Raw genomic sequence first — 25204 nt, forward strand, 5'->3', positions numbered from 1 at the left:
CACGGGTTTTATGTACATTACTGCTCCGTATGAGCGCTAGTGTTCGTGCGCAGAACGCTTTCGCAAGCAGTGGGAGGCATAATGGTGTTTTGGCTTTGCTGCCATGTAGAATGAGCACTGGAGCATAACATTAGGGTGCGTTCACTTGACTTCTTTGTTTCAACGCACTACCCGCCTTTGGTGTCTCTAGAAACATTACAATGTAAACTTCCTGTTTGATTAGGACCCTCCGCGGACGTCGACACCCTGAGAGAACTATGCGACTAGCACAATCTCTCCATATTTACAGCAATGCCAGATCATATGGCCTGGAGCGAAGGGGAAGATTATATGTTACAGGAAAACGTACGCGTTCGTGATGCCCTCTAGTCATCGTCGACAGCGAAGCAAGCGCTTTCGCATTCTGCACGTAATACGTTTACGCATGTGTATGCAGTCTTCAAAGTCAACTTTTTCACCGTCAACTGTTCATTTCGATAAAACCAATACGCCAATTCAGCTTCTCTACGCGCTTCACGCGTACACTGGTGAACACAATTCGCTCGAACGGATGGAATATATAGTCACCCACACAATTAAACACAAGCTTCTAAATTATCATTTTTGATGTCGCAGTTATGGGATATGTTTGTATTTGAAACAAAAGAACAATCGTATTTAAAGACAACTTCACTGCGTTCGATTCTTGTGGTGCGCTCCTGTTCCGACGTATCAGTCATCGCTTTCCAGTCAGGAGTGGTACACCGTGACCCAGCGGTTACAAACGACTCACCACGCGCACCGAGCTAAGCCAAAATGAGGCCTTAATAATTTATGCTAAAATCCATACTCCTGAATGGCTTAATAAGTGTAAGATGTAACAATGAATATCTCGAAAGAGAATGTTTCCTGGCGAATCAAAATGAAGCTGTCTTCAAATACGGTTGTCACCATTTCGAAGGGTGTAACGTAGAGCGTCCTCAAGGGCAACGGTAAAAACATCTTCGAACTATTGGATCCAGTGTGGGTGCTACTAAAACGAGGATCACCTTTCTTTTAGGCTTAATAATTTTTTCAAGGTGGAAATAACAAAAGAACTGTGTGAGAAGAGGCGAAAAGTATATACACGTCAGTGCAAGAGGACCGTGCTTTTGGAGACTCATAAAGCTGTCGAGAAGAAACCCCATCCGCCAAAAATGTCGTAATGAAACAGAAGAAAACATCGATATGTGTGTTAAAGGAAGACAAAAGAAATAAATGCTTTTGTGGGAATGGAAGCTGTCACTAGATTATTACATTAATCGATTAATTCGGCCAAGAGGAAGTTAAACAGTACAGGAACGGTGACCATGTGTAAGTACATGATATTGAGCTAAAAGGAGACATAAATGCGTTTAGCATGGTAGATACTTTGATTCGAGGCAGTGACGTAATGTATTGCATAACTGACACATTGTATAACATTGTATAATATTGTATCATCATTGTGTAACACTTTTATGAAATTCATGCTGCAACATGTGCCTGAACCACCGAAGGGAAGTTGGGCCCTCGTCAGGTGCATTGAAACACCTTTAGACCAATTTCCTTTGTATACAGTGTTCGCTGTACACCGGAATAAAAATTTTGATTTGATTTGATTTGAAATGGATAATGAGTTCCCATCACCAAGCATGCAGGGTAACGAAGTCTTATGTATGAGCACAGTATGTATATTTGTTCATTTGACTGAGTACAACAAAATTCGTACGTTCTTCAGTAAGGCATTTCCAGTATGGCGACACTGCAGCCTTAGCTCTCGCGATCGACTCCATGGCACTGAAAAGACAAGAAAATTAGATTGTGTTTTAATTTTTACGCATATGGTTCACTTTTATTATGTCACCTAATTTTTGCGTTTATCGATAATTTGCACTACATGTTATGTAAGACCTACGGACGCTGTAACCATGTGTACTTCATGACCCTCACATATAGGACAAAGACATTATTTTTTTTTTCGAAGATAAGGAGGGGGTTGGTGTACTATCGTGAGCAATATGAGCTCGAACACGTGAGCACGTGGCAAATAGCCTCAAAACCGAGATTAAATGATACGTGGATGGCGCTGCCGGAATCTGAGGGGAAAGGAGGGCGCTCTTCCGCTTACTGGTGGCACTCCCGCTTCGCTAGCGTTGCTGCGATACAGAAGCTGATTGCGTGCCATCGACCGCTAGCAATGATAATAAAAAAATTGCCCGAAAAACAAAATAAATAAAAGAGGCGTATCGAAATGATCAGCAAACACCATCTGGATATAATACAAGCATGACCTGTGCATCAAGCCAGGCTACGTCACAGCCGATATCACAGCAGCTACATAGGCTGATGGGTCATTGGGTGTGACTGTGCGTTCATGTGAATTCATATCGCCGCTAGCAGCCACGCTATAAGCTGCCGTTTTGCAGCAACGATATCGAGGCGGGAGTGTCAACAGCTAGCGGAAGCGCGGCGCCCTTTCCACTTTGTTTCCGACAGCGGCCCCTGCGAATCAGCTGATGTAGGGTTCGAGGTTATTCGGCACGCGCTCGCGCGTTCGAGCTCATATTGCTCACGATAGTACATGCCATTGACGGGGAACTTATGTTTTGGTAGGGGAGTATTTTCTCACGTCATTCTGTGGAAGGTATGCTATGGTAGACAAATTTCAGGGGGTATCGACTTCCACTGCGTGGTCTTAGTTGATACCACCTAACGACAGTGGCTACAAACCCTCATTCCCTCCTGCGATTACGTCATTCCACAAATGAACAGCAACCGAAATTCACAAGCAAAAACTCAGTCTATAACACTTGCTTAGCGCAGAACATATCGTATTCACGTCAAACAATAGAACAACGATGCTAAGTGGAAGATTGTTAAGAAACGGTGGATGCGCTGTGTCCATGCGCATCGACCTGCGCACGACTTTGTCGCCTAGCGGTCTCAATTGTGTGTCTGTAGCTAACACCAACCTTGTGGAGGGCTGCATGTTCGTCACGGAGCCGCAGGGATCGCCCATCAGCGTCGCCATGCAGGCAGCCAGGGACTCGGCCACTGCGTCCACGTTGTAGCCACCCTGTTAAAGAGATGTCAGCGAACCTTGGGAGCGTAGCCGGCGATGTTCGAAAGACTAGTCCAAGGGTCTTAAACTCACATCAGCTACCGCGCCGCAGTCACGAAGATTAATCCCGCAAAGGGCCGGACAGTGAAAAGTGGGAGGCAAAGGGGCGGAGAGAGGGTGGGGAGTCTGAAGAAAATTTCAGCTGACGTTGCCATTTGAAAGGCCTTTCCTACATCTCATATGCGGGTAATTTTTTAAGGGGATTTGACGTCAGGATTCGAGACACACATCGATACCGACGTCCACAATGACTAAAATCTGGAAGCAGATCCTGAAGTATAGAGCTTCTGTGCCGCCGCTATGTTTCAACACCAGGTAACCGCATGGGGTGCCTCACGAAAAAAAAAATGATTAAGACCAGTCACGTCTGTGTAGCTTACCCGAACAAAGCGCTATTAATCATGATGCGCCATAAAAAATTATGGGACGAAGACTGCCATGTGCCGGCCGCAGGCCGCGTATTTGAGACCCCTGGACGAGTCTAACATATTATTCGCAACAAAGGATGATCCTATATGTGGAAAGCACGCAACGTTACCGACTGTCTACCGACTAACTAACTAACTAACTAACTAACTAACTAACTAACTAACTAACTAACTAACTAACTAACCAACTAACAAACTAACTAACTAGCTAACTAACTAACCAACTAACAAACAAACTAACTAACTAACTAACTAACTAACCAACTAACTAACCAACTAACAAACTAACTAACTAGCTAACTAACTAACCAACTAACAAACAAACTAACTAACTAACTAACTAACTAACTAACCAACTTTAAACGGGGCGTTTCGGAGCAGCACAATTATTTGCAGCAGCAAAGTAAGTCACAGAAAATTACTCGAGAATGGCAGAGCCTTCGCAAGCCTTGAGGTGCTCAACCTTCTTCCTGCATGAGTAGGACAGTCTGCCACTCCGAGTATGGCTGATCTTTGTGCACTGGATTAACTTTCCCTGCAGGAAATAGCCATCCTGTACTGGCTACTTAGGGGCAGGAGAAGGCAATACGTATAGTGTTGTAGTAAGGCTTTAGCCGTTCTATGTGCAGACTCCCGTCCACTGGGTCTAATTCACTATACACGCTAACTAGTTAATGAATTAACGAATAAACATAAGTCATTCTTCTCGCTTCGAAGTGTGCTGTAGGCAGGCCGATTCCTCTGTCAATACAGACACTGATGCAGACATTGGAGTCACCGGCGGGGTCACTATTGGTGTCGGGAGCGTCCATGTTCACTAATTAAGCTCGAATTTTTCGCGAAAGGTCAATTTCAGGATCGAAGTAGCGAAAGTGTTAGCTCTTAAATGTATGCATACCTGATACGAACCTTTAATTATATAGGATCGAATTAACCGAAGAGTTTTATTAACTGGAATGATATTAAGTCATGTAATTCGAAATACGCAGAGCAAGATCATTGTAATGTTAGCACCAACATGTTTTGGACCTCGCGCGCTTCGCAATATTAAGGAAGACGTATTGGTATAGCCGCAGAAGTCGGCAGTAATTCGTGAACCTCCGATCCATACACCCGGAAGCGGTCTTGTTAGCCTGGGGCAAAGAGTGTTTAGCTGCTATGCATAACGCATTCTGTAACGCTAAATAACGACTGCATAACGTACGAAGTATGAAGTGGCCTGACATGAACCTTGCAGCAATTTTTAACCCGTAAGTTGACGTGCAATAATGTTATAGTAGACAGCGCTGCTACAAACACTAATTTTTCAGTTAACGGAATTTATTAACCTAAGGTACTCCATTTGATGGACAGTCTTTATAACTAAGCGCTTCAGAATCACCTGAAATATTTGGCCTTGAGCGATAAAGGGTCATTAACATTACACACTTGCTCGGTCAAGGAGAGGTTGCCGAGTCCACATAAATTGAATAAAGCTCGACACCTGGCATTGGTATGAACACCAATCCCTCAAACTTAATTTTCTGGCGCTTCCTTATTATTCAGAAGGAAAGTGGAAACCCTTCGTATACACAAGGGGTCTCAAACACGCGGCCCGCGGACCTCTCGCTCGCGGCCCGGCCCGCCGCCCAGGACTGTCTTTGTCTCTGTTTTTTTTTTTCTTAATAAGTATGTTCATGAGGTAGACAGACGTGACTGATCTCAAGCATTTTTTTTTTTTTCGTGAGACACCCCATCCGGTCACCATGTGGTAAAACATAAAACTGGAACAAAAACTCCAGACTTCAGAATCGGCGTCCAAATTTCAGTCGTTCTGGAGGTAAATATTGATACGTTTCTCGAAACCTGATGTCAAATCCTCCTCAGAAATGACCCATGCATGAGACGTGGGAAATTCCTTTTTTCAGCTTTGGCAACATTAGTTGAGCTGGGGAAACACACAGCGCGAAAAAGAGGAGGTCGAAGGAACACAGTATACACTAGACGAGCGCTGAACTTACAAATGTAATTTTGCGCTGTGTTTCCCCAGATAAGCATGTACCAACTAACCCAAATCAAAGTCTTGCTCCAGAACGTTAGTTGACAATTTGCGCAAACTGCCCCCTCCCCCTTCCCGCCCCCCTTCGCTCTAAACTTCTTCACCATCCTGGCCCATCGGGAGGCTAAATTTCGTGACTGCGGCCGGCTAGCTGAGGTGACTTTGAGAACACTGGTGCCTACTCGGTCTCCACATACACAAAAAACGGGTCAGGTGCAGACACGCTCCCCAAGTTACAATCGTCGCTATAACACGAGTGATAAACCTCACCGAAAGAGTTTCCAACCACGGGTACGGAATCAAGGAGCAAGACATTGCATAGTGCGCAAACGCTGTCCACAAGCCGGATCGTTTATGACAGCCCGTACTTAATACTTAAAAAAAAAAAGAGCTCCACTCAGAATCTCTTTAGGAAGTTAATGAAGGGAGAGAATTTTCGAGGGCTCGTTTCTTTGACACAAGCTTAATGAAAACCAACCTTAACGAAATCCGAAGGTCGCAGGTTCGGTCCCTGCCAGCGGCAAGTTGTCTTTTCGTCTACTTTACTTTCTTCACATATATGTCACAATTATCAAAATACACTTAGAACAATATAATTAACATTCCCTATAACCTTCCTTGGCTTCAATATCTGCTTGTCTTCATTAAGGTTTAGGAAGTTAAGTGATGCGTAAGTGCAGGGTTTTATTGTATACGAAACACTTTGGTTGTGGCCTTCCCTAGAACGTTGTTATCGAGCGGCATTGGGACGGCATACTTCATCTTCATTCTATCGTTGGTCAGAATCTGGAACGGCTTATGACAGAAGGCGCATACCGCGACCACCGAAACGCTTGTTCGGCATGAGATTTTCGCAATATCGGGATTTTCCTGATGCACACACCTCAACGTCGACTTTACATGCTGTCCTGGAGGGGGAGTTTATTCTACCAACGAAGCCTTCGCAGGAAGTGTTCTCCTTTTACATTCATCGAGTTCGTACGGTTCAGATGCGTGCAACTTCTGCAAGCTCAGTTGGTAAGACGCTCGGCTTCAGAGAGTGTGACCGATAGGTTCGAAACGCAGCACCAAGAGGAAAATTTATTTTGTTTTATACATTTTATTGATTTCTTCATGCTGATTCTTCTCACGTGACCGAGGAACGGACGCCGTGACACACATTTTTCTCGTGGAGTCGGCATAAAAATAACCTGCGCATTTAAAAGCCGAAATGGAGAAGTTGTACGTAACGATTAGGAGAGCAATCATGACTGCGCTGGGTATCTCACAGACGACATCAACGAACAAGTAATTACGCTCGGCGTATATGCATCAAGTGGGCTGGTATGGCCGAAGCACACAAAACCAGCCTAATCGTGAGCCTGAAAATGACCGTCACCGGCTTCAGCGTCCTTGTTAAAGGGACCCTGAAACGGTTTTGACGATTATGTACGAACACATTGAGCCGGTAGAACAAGTCCTAAGGATCATTTACAGACCGATTTAAGCTCTGTCCGAAAACTGTGTAATTTATTACAAGGCTTTAAAGCTGCGAATCGCCACCGATCACAGCGGCTCAGCCTTCAAACCGCCCACTTCCAGTGCGCGTCGTATTGGAAGCGCGACGTCATGCAGGCGGCTGACCTGATTGGATATGTCCAGTCCACGTCACTGAACCTCCTGTGGGCGGCGAGCTTCGTCTGCCTGCGTTACAACGTACTCCGTGTTGACGTGAGCTGAGCGAGAGTGTTTATCTTGAGGCTTCTTTTCTTGGACATAATTAATTGCCCCAGCCTTGTTGTGTACCACGGATCTAGCAATTTCTAGCAATTGGTGACTTGTAAAGCTGCGACATCGTGCAATGTTCGTGAGGCATCTGGCGAGCGGAATCCCTTCAGCTCGTCGCTGCAATGAGGGTCGCGCTCTCGCCATCCGTTCAACGCCACGATCCACGTTTTTGTGGCTGTAACTTCACCCCTGAAGACACAACCACATTGCCCGAGTTTACGCTTATCGGTGATCGTTCTCGAATTATTTTTGTTTGTGCGCATGCTGTTGCAGACATAGAGTTGGTTGCAGATTGTCGCCGTACAGGAGAATAAAATAAGATCTGCTGGTAGTGTGGCGGCACCTGTCGGAGCAGATATCAACCACTCCGCGAGCTTCGTCTTTGTTGGGCCTCCGAGATAACGCGCAACCCGTCGCGAAGCTCAAACCGTCGAGTGCGCTCATGAGAGCGCTGCGATCGCCGGCGATGTCAGGGTGTCTGTGAGTTGAGGGTGCAAGGCAGTGGTGAGGAGGAGGGTATATATATAAATTCGGTAGCGGCCTTGGTACACAGTGCGTCGCTTAATTTCTGGTGCGAATGATTTGGGGATGCTCCTGCCTGAACGCTGACAAAACTTTAAAAAATCGTTTCAGGGTCCCTTTAAACTAAGCTATGACGTGGGCGTGACGTCAAGTCAAAGGTTCCACCCTTGATCACAAACAACATAACAGTCGCGCCAATGCCAAGAAACATGCACCGAACATAAAACAGAGTAAGAAGAAAGGGAAGAGCTAGGTCGCTTCACAAGAAATACGCAGAAGACGCCAACACAAGATGCAGCAACGCCACTAAATACCCATGAACCCATGCGGGCGCCAGCAGCGTGATAAACGCTAACGGGAAAGAAATAACTGCAGCAAGATGCGATCCGGAAACCCGGATGCATCAGAATAAGTGACTAGCCTTGGCTATTGGTGGCTATAGATGATTTTCCGCAGCGGCGCACGGGCGCTGCCATGTTTGATCACGTGATCATAACTGGCCTCCCCCCGGCAAGCTGCCCCAGCCAACTGCCTAGGCCAACGCATTGGGCCAGCGAAGCGGCCGTGGCCGTACCACACAAGCTGGTTGTAGCAGCGTGTAAGCAAGTCACATGCCTGCGCAGCAAAACATAGTTCTACGTGTAATCGCCGATAAGCGATATACTTAATCTACTTCGTATTTATGGCGTATGCCTTTAATTGTTTTATTAGCAACCGCCAGTAGCTGGGGTTACAAGCCAACATGGCAGCACCTATGCAGACGCGACCGCCCGCTTCGATCAGAACTCGCGCTTGCTACTCGCCCAGTGTACTCACAGCAATAAATAAATGGCGAATTCGACCATCGCTTTCTGTCGGCTCACGCTGGGGAAAAAGCGTTAGGCATGCTTTGCCTTTATTAGTGCGATCAGATGTGTTTATTTAGCCATGCCTGCTAAGCCTTGTCTCCGACAATATGAGAATGAACCTTGGAAACACTGCAAAATACTGACGAGTACATTGCTCTCGAAGCTTCAGGACGCGAATATAAAGCAAATAAACGCGTAGGTTTTGAACTTACGGGCCACACAGCGCATGACGAGGACGTGATAAACTCGAGGCGGAAGGAAACTGCATCCACAGGTGCCGCCATGTTTACTTTTCCGCCGCTGCCGTCTGCTCGCTTTTACTCGCGCGCGCGCAGGCGCTATGGGAACGCCGAGCAGACGACGCGACGCGGACGTCGCGACATATTGAGCAGCGCTCCCAAAGGCCACGGCAGGGGGACGGCCAAGGTGCGGTGGCGCCATCTAGTTTTGATTGAACAAACCAGCTGTGGAAAATCGTCTATACCTGTACAAAAACGCCCTCAAACTGTGATTCCCAATTGACATGCCGCAAGCTTCCCTCCATGAAAGTACTGTAGGAGCTGTTCAGTGAAAAAGCAGATTCCCGAAACCTACGTGGACTGGACCACAGGCCTCGAACTACAGGCAGGAAACGAAGCGGCAGGCGCCGAGACCCGTGAACACACAGTGCAGCCGGCCTTTCTTGCTGTTGAGATCTACAAAGGCGGCTGAGGATATCCAAAATAAATACTCGGAAATCTTGCCACATTACCGATTGGAAAGGAGGGTATACACGCATATAAAATTGAAACGTCTGCTATCAAATTCGCATGTTAACGGCGCGATATTGAAGAGAATATACCCGGCAGGATTCAAGTACACATACAGGATCTACGAGAAACCGTACAGCCTTCGCCACATGCGTGGTAGTGGGCTGTCCCGGACACAAATAATAATATAATAATATCTGGGGTTTCACGTCCCAAAACCATGATATGATTATGAGAAACGCTGTAGTGGAGGGCTCCGGAAATTTTGACCACCTGGGGTTCTTTAACGTGCACCTAAAATTAAGTACATGGGCCTCAGACATTTTCGCCTCCATCGAAAATGCAGCCGCCGCGGCCGGGATTCGATCCCGCGACCTTCGGGTCAGCAGTCGAGCGCCATAACCACTAGACCACCGTGGCGGGGCTCCCGGACACAAAGGCCCCATTTGGACTCAATTGGCCACCTGCAAGGGTCAAAACAATATACATGCTCTTGACGGTTTATTTCTCTATGCACGCAGTCTATTTATTCGTCTTGTCCATGAACGTTAGAGGGTGATCCGAAGGCTGTTGCTCCTGTGTGAGCACACGCTGTTTAATTTGTTAATTTTGTTACAGACATAGTTTTTTTTCTGTGCAAAGCGCCGTCACAAACAAGTAACGCTGTGAGTATTAGCGTCAACCTCCACGCCTCCCGTTTTTCTCACTCAGAATTTTGTTTTTGCTCTTTCTCTCTCTCTCTCTTTCTCTTTCGTGCAGTATTACACATTATTGTGTCTCTAATTCCTGTCTCGATACTGAACTGCCACGACACGTTGGAGCACGTAAAATCACATACCAAGCGCTCACGCTTCTCTCAGCGGCACGAGGCTCTCACTACCGCTTCCGAAACTACAAATATTGCAAATCTTTCCACCAGCATAGCAGCAAAGACGCATGCACGTGTACTATAACCAAGCAGAACTATATATACTTTGCCGCAACAGGAAACTCCCGTGCGCAGCTACAAGAAGCCACTGCTTTTTTCTGACGCTATTGTTTCACATCGCAACGCAAGGGCGAAATGCCGCTGGCTGCCGCGAACGTTGATCAAAATTCCGGCCGTGAAACTAGCTCCCTGTTCCCCGTGTCATTATAGGCGATAGGCCGGTACAGACAACGCCGACGCCGCGATCGATATGGCTTTAAGCTCAACTCTGAGCGGAATAACATTGGAGCTCGGATCGCAGCTTGACTTTTCGTTTTTCTATATTTCATTCTTTCCTTCTCTTCTCATTTCAAGGCACCTGAATTGATGTCTCCGTTGCTTCCTCTGTTCTAGTTCATATGCCGCGCACGCGCCCTCAGCACTCGATATACAGGCCGCCTTGATAAACAAAGCTCCTAGCAACAGGCTGCGCGTTACCTGCGTGAGCTCAGCAGCAGGGAGTGTTCATGTACACTATGTGCCTATACATAACGTGCTTTCTTTTAATTTTTTAGTGCTTCGTGCCGATGCCAAGACCTTATTTTAACCGTAATGAAGCGTCTTCCTCCCTTTTGTTTGTGAATGTGACATTACTGTTTAGGTATACCGAAAACATTTACGACAACGGGTCTTGTTTGCTCCGTGAGTATATATAAAGGTTGATGTTATCTATAGCAGGCTGCGACAAAAGTGACACGCGCCTCTTAGTTCTCAAGCGCCGTAGCGAAATGAGCGAGCAGCTCATAAACAACTTGTTGCCATGTTTTGAGAGAAATAACAATAAAGATTGTGCTCAAACCGTACGAAACTGTATATCAGACAGCACACCGGGGCATGGAAGCTATTTAGATCTCACATGTAATCTTCGAGACCGTTTGTCGTTCGATGCTGCCTGAAAGCAAATGGGAACGCCTATGGCGCTCTTCAGCTATATTTGTGTGTGTGTGTGTGTGTGTGTGTGTGTGTGTGTGTGTGCGTGTGTGTGTGTGTGTGTGTGTGTGTGTGTGTGTGTGTGTGTGTGTGTGTGTGTGTGTGTGTGTGTGTGTGTGTGTGTGTGTGTGTGTGTGTGTGTGTGTGTGTGTGTGTGTGTGTGTGTGTGTGTGTGTGTGTGTGTGTGTGTGTGGTGTGTGTGTGTGTGTGTGTGTGTGTGTGTGTGTGTGTGTGTGTGTGTGTGTGTGTGTGTGTGTGTGTGTGTGTGTGTGTGTTGTGTGTGGTGGAGATAACAATACATGGGATATTACTCAACTGCTATTTGTTTAGTATATAGAGAGTAAGTTAAAGGAACCTACGTAGGCACCTGACCTGTTAATACCACACAGAGACAAAGTTGAAGCACTATCGACTTAGGGCGCTTAGTGTCTGACGAAACTGTGAGTGCTAAAACCTGGTCGAAATCGCTCATAAGCACTTCTAGTCGCTATAAAAAAGAAAAATGTAGCGCTAACTTCCGAGAACCTATAAGCTCAAGGCCGTATACCCCGATCGGGGGAAGCCCCCAAAGGCGCCAGGTCCAAAATCAGGCATTCGTTGAGTATACTTATCAGGAACAGGCATCTCCGAAGAAGAGGTGACACGGGTCTGAGGACAACGACGCAACAGGTGCCTACGTGCTCGTCCGCAACAACGCCGCAACACTGCCGAAGACAACGTCCGCAGTGTTGCCGTCCGGGGCGCGTCCTTACCTCCAACTGGATGATCGCCCTGCCGTGCGCCAGGTTCTTCAGGAGTGACGTCATGTGTTGATAGCCGGCAGGCGTGATGCAACAGTCGCCCTGCAACAACGTCAGTTTACGTGTTCAGCTTGCTGAAATCTGCCGCGAGACGTGCGGTATGTAGTTAGCATTTTATCAGATTAATGCTGCATCGAAGCGATCTTTTTTTTTTAGCTGAATCTTCGAGCTTCTGCCTGTTGCCATTTTCTATATATAATCGGAATGTTTCATAAATAATGCGCTCTCGTTTCGACGCGGCTAATTAGTAAGGCTCTCCCATCGCCCGCTGCGCACAGAAATTATGCGAGCGTTCTTCCTTTATAGATCTTTACCGTGAAAATATATAGCTTTGTTGGGCGAAATGTGATACAGAAAAAAAAGGGCGAAGGATGCATCGTTGCAGGATTTTGACTCAGGGGGTCAAACCTGTGTCGCATCGCGGTGGGGGGGGGGGGGGGGGGACGCTGGCATGTGGGAGGAGGGAGTGCAAGTGCTCCTTTTGCACCCCCTGTCAACGCCCATGAAAGGGGGAAGCTACGGAAAGTCTTCCTTTCACGCATCCTTACTGGCCACTCCATTGATATTCGGCGCGATGCTCTCGTCTGAGAGAAAGTTCAACACTCTATTTTGAAACCTTGGCACTTGACACAAAACGCAGAAGCACAGCGCGCATAAGCAGCGCTTAAGTCGTGCTGCCTTGGATAAGTTTGACGTTATACACGACAGCGTAAAAAAATGCAAAGGTATACAGGCCCACCAGATCAGCGCTGGCTGTGCGCATTCGTGTGCTCTTTCTATCCGTCATGATGTTTGAACGTTGTTATGTATCGGAGTGAAAGATACTTTTCAATCAGGGCGGAAAACAAGAGATCACGTTAGGTAGACAGGACACAGGACGAGCGCTGTCTCGCAGCTGATCTTTACAATGATAACGCTAGAAAAAGAAAAAAATGAGAAAAACACCCGAAAAAGCAACCAACTGCGCAGGATTCAAGATCACGTGGAAAAAGACATTAAGCATGTGGATTTCGATGCCTAACAGAATGAAAGATGGCTTCGGTACACAATGTTCGTTGTTCATGTTGATCTTTATGCGTAAGTGTTTTGCAAGTTCAGGAGATTTTAAATGCGAAGCATTTCTTAGCGAACCTCTCACACTTTGAGCGTTTCTATCTACGTATCTATCTATCTATCTATCTCATGATCGCCTCCTTAACTTGGTGTAGACCAAGATTTGCATGGGAGGGTAAGAGGTTTTGACGAATATGATTGCCGGGTCATGACATGAATAACGTTAAAATCCCGTCGCGTACGTCGTCAAACCCTTTCCACTAGACACGTGTGGCACATACCCGTTTACCATGGGCCACGGTGTACGGGTATGCGCCACAGGTGATTGACAGTTTATATCTACCCAGGAACGGCGAGAACAGACATTGGTAACTTGAATGCTAGAGCGTTAAGGAAAACCAACATACGCAGCGTTGACTCAACGAATTGAAAGAATGAAAATTAGGATCCCAGCAGGAATCGAACCCAAGTATTCTGCGCGGCAATCAGGTATTCTACCACTGAGCCACGCCATGTCTATAAACTGGTTTGGAAAAACAGCCTACGTAGGCGTAATGTCGGTGCAACGTCAACTGTGGTTGTGGTGCTAGCTATCTAATTTTACAAGAAAGCAATAAACACTACATTATACTCCTACGATGTGTACTCCTACGATACAGGCGTCATATCAGATTAACGCCTGTAGTTCCAGTGTTGGCTCCGCTTTTATAGCAGTCTAATAAACATTACGTTTTATTCCTACGATTCAGCAAGGTATATTGAAGCATTTCTCGACCCCGGAGGAATATATTAACGAAAGTTACAAATGATATCCACATCACCGCACCGTAAAGTGCACTTCGTCCACCAGAACGACGCAGTGTCCTCTTCATTTCTTACGAGGCTGGGCGATGGCTTCATGCTGACCGAGGATGATGACAGATTGATTGACAGCCACTTTGTAGACTAGGCTACGTAGGTCACATACGCCGAGGTAGTCTAGGAATAGGACAAACACCATCCGCTGATGTTGGTCTACGTAGCACTATCCAGGCCTACCAGCCTCGACGGCCTATACCTCACCAACGCGAAGAGTGGCTTCAGGTTCCGACATGTCGCCGGCTCTGTCGACAGACAATTTTTTGACGAAATGACCGAGGCATCCACGAATTCTAACGGCTCTACTATACCACATACTTCACTAGACATGGACCCCTCGTCACCACGATCACGACCGGATCCTATAACAAGTCATTTCCAGCTGCTGGTGCTCACTGATCACGGTGATGATGCCCTTGTTCAAGAACTGTCGAGAACTTCTTGCACACATGCACACGGGATCGTGAAACGTGCGTGCGTTCTCGGGACACGTATAAGCACTACATATCAGCTTTCCGCTTCTGGTGTTGTTAATACCGACCTTGCCATTGGCAGCGTTACCCAACCGTGAACAACCGGTTATATAACACATATGCGGCTCTTCAACCTATATATGTGTGCGTATAAAATTTATACAAATCTTTAGCGTCATTTTGTAACGTGTCGCTCAGTAAAAAGCGTTACGCCAGTCACCTACCCGCCGCATGCTTCGCAAACATCGACTCCCACGGTACGCGGGACCTGCCGAATTTTTTTCTTTTACCTTTTTTTTCTTTTTTGTCTTTGTGATTGATCTTCGCGCTTTCTGTAGCCGCTTTGTCGCAAGACGAAGTTCAGCAAAGTACAGCAATATCACTTCACCGCCTTGGCCCTTTTGGGCTGTCCAATTCAAATCAGCTCATGAGGTTCACAAAGATCCATTGTTTTACCCGAAGCAAAGCCAAAACACAAGAATAAACAATGCCACAAGTGTGTTCGAAGTCGCAGGCACGAATACTAGGCAAATCCATGCATACTACCCATCATTCCCATGGTGGCTGAACGATCGCAGCGCCAGAGTCCCCTCTAGTAAATTATGTAGTCACCTCTATAACCAGGATCAGTGGTGTCCTGGAATAGTGACCCACCCAACCGCTTCCTCTCATCTAGCCCTTCACTCATTCCCTTTCCGCCTGGTGACGTGATGACCTGTCATTCATGTTCGTCACACTCATGTCAAGCAATTCGTTTTAAATGCGTGTAGGGGCAATCTAAGCAAAATGTTGCGAACAACTCACCAGAATGTCTCCTTTTGCGGAGTCAAATCCAGCAGACACGATCACCAGCTCCGGGTCAAACTGCGACGAAAACGTGGACAATCTGTTAGCAGGCCCTCACACTGGTGTCATGTGACAATTATGCTTAACGCCTTGCAGAATTGCTTCCCTCTTACTCACATGTCACTCGGTTGCTAACATACCTTATTTTTCCTTCGGCAGGCTGCCATAATTTGTGTGCATCAGTGATCCTGTTCACTAGATATGGTAAAGCTGAAATACATTACCGTACTTGACGAATTGTACGATTTCTAGAGCCATATATATGTCTACGTTTGTCGTATTGAGACCGGTAATCTCATGATCATTGGCAAAACTGATTTCAAAGCCACATAAGTACAGCAATCACCGACTTTTTGTGAGAGCGTCGTGTTTAGGATTTTGTCGATTATTAGGACTAATTTGCAGCAGCACCACACATTTGCAGAACGGCCAAATATTATAGCGTCAACCAAAATTTTGGCCGTTTCGTAACTATATCGTGAATAAACATTGTGAACATTTTCGCTTGTCTCTGGCGCAAACATTCTGTTTTCGACTATACACAACGATGTGTCTGTCATAGCGTCCCTAAAAAAAGAAAAAAAAACCGGCAATTTCAAACGCATAAACAGTAAATCTCTTGAGGATATGAACCAGCCAAAATACGAAACACAGAGGAGAGAAGTGGCACGCACACTGTTCCTTCTTTGGCTGGTTCAAATCCTCAATAGTATGTGCGAACTGACCCATATCGCAACTCTACCATAAACAGAACTTCTGCATAGTATAATAAGCTTAAACATATCTTTCGCAAAATTTTACATTTTATTCTTTTATGGTGTTCTCTGTGGTATTCTTTTTTCTTCAAGTTTTAAGGTTGACAGGTCTGTCAGCTGTGGTTATGCGAGTTTGTAACAAAAAAACAAGCCAACGAAAAGCGGCATATATCAACGACATGCGTTCATGACTCACCTCTGAAGCGACAGGCATGACCAACTGATACATGGCCGTTAAGTAGTCGGCGTCAGTAATGGCGGGCTGAAAAACCGTTGTTCAAGAAGCATTTAAACGAAGAAGGCAAACTTATTACCTCTTTTGCATTAAAATTTATTATCGCCACCTAGACGAGAAGGGAGAGCACGTTGGCAGTTGGTTTCCCTGAAAAGGGCACTTCGCATTTTTATAGCCAGAATCACCTAAACCATTCAACAGTGTGGAAACCTTGCACTTCTGCTCTACAGGGATTAAAAAAATCATTCCCGACCGTTGGCGCTATAATGAAACAGCTCCACTAACGTGAAATCTGTGGAGGGGCGAAGCATGCAGTGTGCGCCGGTGTTTCCCACAGCAAAATCACTGCTAATGGGCAATGAGAGACAGAAGAAAGATTAGACACAGAGACCCGAAGTCCGCTTTTAGTTAACGTGCACGCTGCGAATCTTCATTGTTCAACTACGCACAAGAGAAATCTCCCACCAGCACTACATTGCAGGTCAAGATGCAGTGCTATATATATATGCGTTGGCCTGTGAACGGCTGTGCAGCGCGAGCAGTCGGTTTTTTCAGTCAAGAAACTCGCTAGCAGACGCTGCCTACGTCGGCGTTGTCTCTCGCGGGCTAGGGTGCGTTCTCGTTCCTTGCGAGCTGGTAGTTCCGCGTACATCGCAGAAAGAGCGTTTCCATAGTCGACGCACGCCGTTCGCTCTCTCTCGCCACATGGCGAACGCTGAGGCGGCGGTGCCCTCTCTTGCGCTCAAGCAAATGGACAGGACACGACGATGCCTGCCGACACGCCGAGACCCTGGTGATTCGCCTCTAAAACAGAATGCGACAGTCCCTTTCGGCAACGCTAAGGAGAGCATAGGCGAAAGCTTGTGCTCTCAAGAGACGCTCATTACGTTACTTATTTTACTTTGACGTGTAATATCATTCATGACGTCACAAATTACGGCGATATGTGCTGTCATCACGGCTTCATTGATGACGTCATGTGAGGTAATAATGGTAGCGGGCGCGTTGACATCGCCTAACGCTGGATTTTTCGACTCGTGAGATATACACTATAAGGCTGTCGTGTTAATAACGTCCATTCTGTCGCAAATCGCGTTGCATTCGATCTCAGGTAACGCGATGTGCGGGTGCACGCACCTTTGTCCATGGTATGTTGATGTTGTACCCTCTTCCGTCGCCTCTGCCAACGTACGTGGCATCGGAGATTTCCGTTTTCGGAAAGATTTTCTTGGAATATCGATGAAGAGAGACGTACAGTACGCTGCAAAAAACGTCAAAGTATTTCTTTTTTCAATAAAGAAGATGACACGCGTCGTGCATACCGACGCCATCACTAAGACCGATAGCTGCCATTTTTTGCTTAGAGTTTACATTTGCCGACTAATATTTACAGCGTTCCCACTTTCTGAAATCCGGGCTCGCCGAATCTGACAAGGTATTGTAAATAATCGTCGCACAAAACCAAGTTAGGGTGAACACAATAATAAAACACGAAGTAACGATCTCAATTACTCATGGACGTGTTCCCCTGAACTGAAGCAATCGAACAACACTACGAACACCTTGTCCCCAACCCCGTGGCACCTCACCCTCCCCTAATTAACCCCAGAGTTCTGGCTTCGATTTTTACATCGGTTAGTAAGTAATAACGCTGTCCTTGTTTCTACTTGAGCATGTTCGTCAGGCGTACGGCAACGTCTTGCATAATAATTAAAGTTAATTTCTTTCGTCATGTGTTGTGGTTTGAATAAACGTCGAATATCTTGCACATTCCGCGCAAGTATACGACATGCCCAAATATGGTGCGAAACATTATATATATATATATATATATATATATATATATATATATATATCATCCTGTCGTTAGTTCCAGTTAATATTGTGTCTAGCAAAGAAAAACGAGCCATAAAGCGCCCCCTTCTTTCGTTCAAAGTATTAAACATGCGATGTTCGCGCATTGCGACGACCGGGTAAAAGGAATGCGCTGGGAAATGTGCCGTTTTAAATGATGCGCAACAGTGCACGCACTGCGGAAAAGACGCCACGAATCGAAGTTTGTTTCCGAGAAAAAGCGTTTTTTCCGAGAATCAGATATTGATTCGAAGAAATCTGCCCGCTTTTCTCCGGAACAGCGTAGAGACAAAGAACCAGCTTGAGCGTATACGTTAAGTACACGACGAGTGGAGAGAGAGAGACAGAGAGAGAAGAAATATCCGCGCACACTCATTGCGCAGGCTAAGCTTTGCAAAATCGATCTCCGGTTTGCTTAATTTATTAAAGACGGAAATCACTGATTACCCAGCGCCACTTATATGATGGAGAGACGATGGGCTCTGCGCAGTAAAAGAATATACATGTGAAAAAGGGGGCAGTTATAAAAACAGTGCGCGAATTGTTTAGTGTGTAAATTTTTGAAAAAGAAAAGGAAAAAGCCCTTGACAAGGAAACTACAAAAAAAGTAAAGAATTCTGCAGGCAAAGCCGTTCAGTTAAGTTCATTTTATTTACCTTAAGGAGACATTACATAAGGGCATTGTTTAGTTACCAGCTTAATCGTATTAAGCTGAATACCATTTACTAGAAAAGTGTTAAGAAGGAAATGTGTGTTGTTTAGCTTTCCTGTTGAGTGAATGAATATGTCATGAGTATTCTATAGCGTGATGAGCGAGAAAGAAACAGAAAAAGAATAGAGAAACGCCCGTGTGTTTAGTCTTCGATGCACATTAAGGAGTGGTTCAGATGGTTAACATTCATGAACGGCCTTACACTATACCGTGTCTCTCATCGTCCGTGTGTTGTTCTAAAGCGTTAAACTGCATAACCTAATTATAACGCGCAAATTAGTTAGCTATTCTTAATGAGTTACGGAAACCTTAAAACGCAACGTTTTAGGGTTTCAGCTAAGCCGCAGTACGAATCTCTCTCTCTCTCTCTCTTTTTTCGTTGGGGGCAAAGAGCGAAAGATACTTGCAGTCATTGGCCTGCGATTACGAATAAAATAAACAAGTCCGAGCCGCGCTTTTTGAAGTGCAGTACGTTCGCGTTTGTTACTTACGTAATAGGTCTTGGAGCGCAGATATGGCCCCGGCTACTTTTTGTAGGATTACCAGGTTTTATTTATTTATTTTTTTGCTGCCCTTCGTATTGTTCTTCGCAAGTATGACATCACAAGACATGTCAACGTAACACCGCGTAAGGTGCACATTGCTGCGAAGACATGCTTACGAGTTGCTGTCGTAAAAAATATCCTGCGTTCCGTTTCCATGGTGTACGTCCCAATCGAATATAAGAATCCTGCAATGAAGACGAGCATAGGCACCGCATGAGGGCACTACTTCCACGCGTATACGAGATTGGAAAAGCATCACTCGTTCAGTAGTTGCACGCGCAATACCGTATGCAGATGGCCTTACGTTATCGCAAAGCGCTCGAAAAACGAATCGATTGCGGCGGCCGGCCTAAATGAACTATTCCAGCGAACTTGTACGACATTATCATCAGTCCTTTCTTGCTGCCTAGAGCTTACGAATGCCGCCCGTACATTGAAAACTCTGCTCAGTGCCCATGCAGTGCCACTATAGCATATCGACTGTGCAGTTAGACATGCTTATGCGCAGAATGCGGTGACTGGGGGGGGGGGGGGGGGGAGGCAGCACTGCCAGCACTGCCAGTGGTGCCCCCGTACCCCCTCGCTGTCTTGGCGTCCGACACACTAAAAAGTGCACTTTCAAAAACTGCGTGATTTACTTTCAGCGAAATATGGACATGAATTTAAATATTTCATAGCAGTTGCCACACATACAGAGGGATACCCAAGCGTTTTCCTAAGCTGCCAGGACCTAACGTAATTGTATACGCACAGTCAACGTTCTCGGGGCTCTGCGTCATCATTTCTATACCGAGATACATGAGCTTCCATGTGAAGATTCCAAAGTAATGATTTAGAAAACGGAAAATGGGCCAAAAGTGCTACCTCGAGGAATATTTTTCTGCAATATAAATTTATATAATGTATTTATTATGAAGTAATTGACGAAGAAACACACAGCGCCGACCAAAGTAAAAATCTATTCATAAAAGAAGACGTTACGGCTCCCGCAAGCAAGCCTTGTACACAGTGATCATTGTGAACGAGGCTTCCGACCAGACGACATTCCGTCCATCCCTTGACTTCATTATGGAATAATGTTGGAGTTGTTCTTGAAGGAAAAAGAAAAAGTAAAGGGGGCGCGTGTTTGTTATAGTAATTTTGGATAGGTATAACATGAATCATACATGTACCGTTGCATTTATTTGATTGTGTCTAACAAAGAAACGGGCCCCTCGAAAAAATTCCGCTTTTTTCGTTCATGTGCAATATGTAGCCATTGTGAAGTCATGTACACTACGAAGTCACTGCCAACGTAACGTTGAGGGCTTGCTATATACGTACAAATGTATTCATCTGTATATTGAATGTCTATGCTTGTGTGTCATTCCGTTTTTATTTACGGTGAAGCGATTTCGCAGGAATAATGTGTTTGGAGATAAATAAATTTGTAACAGGAGACCCCACAACTCGGCTGCAATGTTTATCTACCGCAGGATGTGACAGTGCTTAAGTTTTCCTATATGTAAAGCTTTTGTTCTTGAAAGTAGTATTGAATTATTGCTTTAAATTGTACATGTCTTTGTGATCGCTTTTTTTTCTTCTTATTTGCGCACCATATTATAGAGTCATGCGCGCTGTTAGGGAGCGCACTAACAAGCAACTCTCCCTTCAATTCTATTTAGAATTTAGAAAAAAAGGAGCATAGACTAGCTGGTGAAGCTACGTCAGCTTCCTCTTTGTATACAAAGAAAAACTTGTATAGAAAGAAGCTGCGTCCTCTGTTGCAACGCGACGCACACGTTCCTGGTTTGCGTACCTCTTGAGACCATAACGTTGCATAGCATAGCGGGCAGCAACCGCGGCGTTGTTGAAGATGCAAAAGCCGGACACCGTGGCTGCGGCCGAGTGGTGACCCGGCGGCCGGATGAGGGCAACTCCGTTGCGGCACTGAGCACACAGCACGGATATATCAGTGTGAACTCTCGAATGCTTGGCAATCGCGCTGTCATTGTTAAATAATGTAATATAATGTGTCAAGAGAGAAATCCCTGCGCATACGCGTAGTCAGATGTAGCTGTTCGCATACTGCACATTAAACAAATGCCGAAATTAACCTGTAGCCTCAAAATTGTTTTTTGCGTGCACACTTGTGAAGCCACACATGTTTCAGCCTATATGTTAGATCAGTCACATATAAACGGGCATCTTTTCTTTTTATTCGTCCTAAAATTTACAACAACGCATATGTCATTATTTCTTCGACAAATGCATATGAGATCAAGCTCCAACGCCATTCCTTGTTGACGCAATTAGGTGTTGTTACTGACTTCTTCATTTAGCTAATGAGTCTCCCATGTTTGAAAGCCTATTTGTAACTGTCACTTGCAACCCTGATACTGCGCCATGCGCGCAAGGCTAACTATACGAAGCATCGCACCGGTTATGTCCATACGTTTTAGGCTTTAGCGCACAGGTGCTCATGCGTATATATATGGCGCAAGTTGAGCAGGTTTGTAGAGTTGCGTTCATGCTTTATTTATCGCTGAGGCACAATTCTATTACGGCGAAACCCATAGAAAAGTGCTCGTGTAGTTAGGTTTAGCGTGCGCTTAGAAATACAAGGGGGAAATATATCTGTACGGAGCCGCCCACTGTGGCGTACCTCGTGACGATATCGTGTTATTAGAACTTCAGATATCCAAAATTTGCTTGCAGTCACCATCATCATTGACTTCTCGCACGAGTTCCCGCTTATACCTTCCTAATTATCTTTAACGTGTGCACGCTTATTTAAAAGCGGACATGTTCCGGGCTCAACAACACAACGCCTCAGAGCCGCTGAGCCTTTGTACGTATATATGTCCGTCAACGCTAACGTAACAGGCGGAACAGAATACGCCACGCAAACGCTGCCTCAAAACTACGATGTTACACGGGACGCCCGTCTATACAAATCCAACAGCTCACTTACTGCGAACACTTGGCGGCAAACAGCAACGATCCCAGGGAGGGAAAAAAAAGACAAGTAATGAAGAACAAATTCGAAACACAAACAAGACAAGGTCGCTGGGTCACATCCTAGAAACGTCAAGGAATTAAACTTCCTCGAGCGGTCTCGCATATATGTGAGTCTCTCGCGCAATAAACCTTTCGTCAAGAGGCAACGCATTCAGGGCGTGTTCTCTATCCTGTGCTTTGTGTCTTTTAACCTTCCCGGTCTTGCAGACTCGCCCAAGCCGTTGCGGTAATATATCTATCCGCTACGAGGTCGCGGTGAATTCTAACGAAAGGAGGAAAGAAGAAAGCGCAAGTAAATATATGCAAGGTCTTATTAGGCGGGCGCAAAAAACAGAAAAAAAAAAAGAACAGCGTCAGCCCAAAACGACCCCTTAAAGAGCCGCAGGTAGTTCCATGTGCGACTGTCAACAAGTTTTCGTTGAGATCACTGGAAAGCGTTGAGGATGTTTTCCGTCCTCCTTACAATGCTGTTACCACACCGCTTTATTACGCACTAAAAAATTATTAAGTTACTTCGTGACTGAATCGCGCAGTGTCCACCGTTTTCCTGAAATGAACGTTCATAAACACTATAAAAGAAGCAGAACCGAAATGATACGTATGATACCGTAAATATGCGATCGTCAGCACGTGACACATTAACCGCTCACGGCTGTTTGCGTTGGCCATACCTGGCGCAGGACCCTTTAAAGTCGTTCGTTTTTTCCAGCAAATAGGGAAAATAGGCTTCTGAAAAAAAAAAGGCAAGGTTAGACTCACTTTTCCCGACACGACTGCGTCGACAGCCTGTAGCAAGCAGCCGCACGCCAGGCGGGCGCACTGGTTCGTTTCCTGCGCATAATGTGGCACAAGGACCGTACATCAACAGCTTTAAACTTATATGAGCGCACGTGGAAAGAAGGAGCGGCACACGTTCGTGCAACGGCTGTGCAACAGTTGGGCGAGTGTGTGTAAGCCTCTGAACTTCTATATATTCCGGAGTATTTACGGTGTCAGCGATGACGACAATGCGAAACAGTGCGAGTTGAATTGTGAATTAGTGTAGAGTGTAGAACACGCCACAATTAGCCGGACAACGTTTGGAAGTGCGCATAAAACAATTGACGCGTAGTTGCAAGAACAACGCAACTAATGTGTCACAAAAGAAAACGCTGAGACGCAGTTGTTGACATCAGACGCAAAGACGGGAGGAAAATATTAGATAACCGGTAAGAATCGAGATAACAAACGCAAGGTAGGCGTGGTCAGATCGCTGTAACGGGCCTCCGTCTTGCAGTGTTGACAAATTAGGATGATAACGGCGAAGATGGTCGTATGATTACGATGATGTAACTGCAGCTTAGATGCGTATATGTTGTATGACTGTGTGTGACGGACGTGTGTTTTTGTGATTCATCAACGGGAAAACACCAGCTGGCAATGGCACATTACCTGGCATATGCTGGTCACCGGATCCAGGCGGTGGTTCTCCAACGTCACTTCCTCCAAGGACATTTTCTCTGTCGCCCTGACCAACTCGATGTGTTCCTTCCTGAAGATTAAAACATACGTAGTTGTAGTAGGCATGCGAGGCAGGACAGACGAGATAAACACAATAACTTTCCAACGAAGTTCCCACATTTTGTCAGCGTCGTGTTACTGACAGAAAAGTATTTCCTTCACGTTGTGAGAAATGAACTCAGACTCATAGGGAGCCTGTCGTTCCAGCTATCGGCAGAAAGCGTAGCGCAAAATGCCATCCCTTACTCCCAACCTGTTTTTGTACGCCTCTGTCTATGTATATTGCTTCGATTCAATTCAGTCAGAATTCGAAAGTTATTTTTTGCGCTGTCAGTTTGATTAATGTAGCTCCAACGAGACCAAGCATAAACACTTGAATGTGAAGTAGTTGCGGTACCGCAAATAACAAAATATGGTGGGTTGCTTCGCCAGAAGCGTCAGATACTTACGTGTGCACCAACCCGAGCTCTTCGTCAGTGGCGTAGCGCGACTGTAAGAGAATAGGGTCACGTGACGTCAGGTCAGAAGAACAGTTTTTCGTTACAATAACTGTAACCTGTCAGACTCAGTAGAAGGTTGTGTATCGTGCCACCCAGCACGTGTGTGACGATCGGGCTACCCATTAATCAAGGGCATCGCGTCACCTTAGCACGCCGTCACCGTAGCACGTCACCTTTTTTTTTTATTTATATACGAAAAAAAAATATGGGAAAGTAGGCTACGTTAGAGCCGGCTATCCCATCATCATGATAGTGGTATTGAAGAAATACACAAAGACAAGAAACTTAGGAAGAATAAAAGAATAAGAAGATAAAAATAATCAGAAGCACTATGTATACATATACAATACCTGGCGGATAAAGCATGAGCACCTTAGCATAATGGAATGATGGAAATTGGTAAGTGTGGCTCTACATAATAAAAAAAAAATTGACGTTCCATTGCACTTTGCTATAAACCTTTCCTGTCCCTTTCTTGTTGTCTGCATCATCTTCATTATCATTTCCCAAATACCCAATTATATTGCACCCATTGTTGTTGTTGTTGTTGTTGTTGTTGTTGTTGTTGTTGTTGTTGTTGTTGTTGTTGTTGTTGTTGTTGTTGTTGTTGTTGTTGTTGTTCCTCAGATACTTGGCTCAACCCACCCTGGGATATCGGTCATTCTGTCTCGAACTAGCCTTGCTTGCAACTTTCTTCATGTAT

General features: G+C 45.5%; 2 protein-coding genes across 2 annotated transcripts in view; both read right to left on the minus strand.

The window, feature by feature from the left end:
- Positions 1-24497, minus strand: part of LOC119387312 (histone deacetylase 6-like) — a 132939-nt gene extending 108442 nt beyond the window's left edge. Inside the window, exon 1 of the mRNA XM_049413470.1 lies at positions 24447-24497. The gene's annotated coding sequence lies outside the window, so the exon portion shown is untranslated. The remainder of the gene's footprint in view (positions 1-24446) is intronic.
- LOC119387311 (polyamine deacetylase HDAC10) overlaps positions 1-25204 on the minus strand; it is a 32800-nt gene that overhangs the window by 3412 nt on the left and 4184 nt on the right. Inside the window, exons 4-14 of the mRNA XM_037654661.2 lie at positions 24451-24491; positions 23933-24032; positions 23261-23332; positions 21300-21430; positions 19618-19686; positions 17528-17651; positions 16352-16417; positions 15359-15418; positions 12123-12212; positions 2973-3076; positions 1730-1797 (exon numbers count right to left, since the gene is read on the minus strand). Of these exons, the coding sequence (XP_037510589.1) occupies positions 1730-1797; positions 2973-3076; positions 12123-12212; positions 15359-15418; positions 16352-16417; positions 17528-17651; positions 19618-19686; positions 21300-21430; positions 23261-23332; positions 23933-24032; positions 24451-24491 (925 nt within the window). The remainder of the gene's footprint in view (positions 1-1729; positions 1798-2972; positions 3077-12122; positions 12213-15358; positions 15419-16351; positions 16418-17527; positions 17652-19617; positions 19687-21299; positions 21431-23260; positions 23333-23932; positions 24033-24450; positions 24492-25204) is intronic.

The sequence above is a fragment of the Rhipicephalus sanguineus genome, chromosome 3 (assembly GCF_013339695.2).
Source record: "Rhipicephalus sanguineus isolate Rsan-2018 chromosome 3, BIME_Rsan_1.4, whole genome shotgun sequence".
In the NCBI taxonomy this organism is placed as follows: domain Eukaryota; kingdom Metazoa; phylum Arthropoda; class Arachnida; order Ixodida; family Ixodidae; genus Rhipicephalus; species Rhipicephalus sanguineus.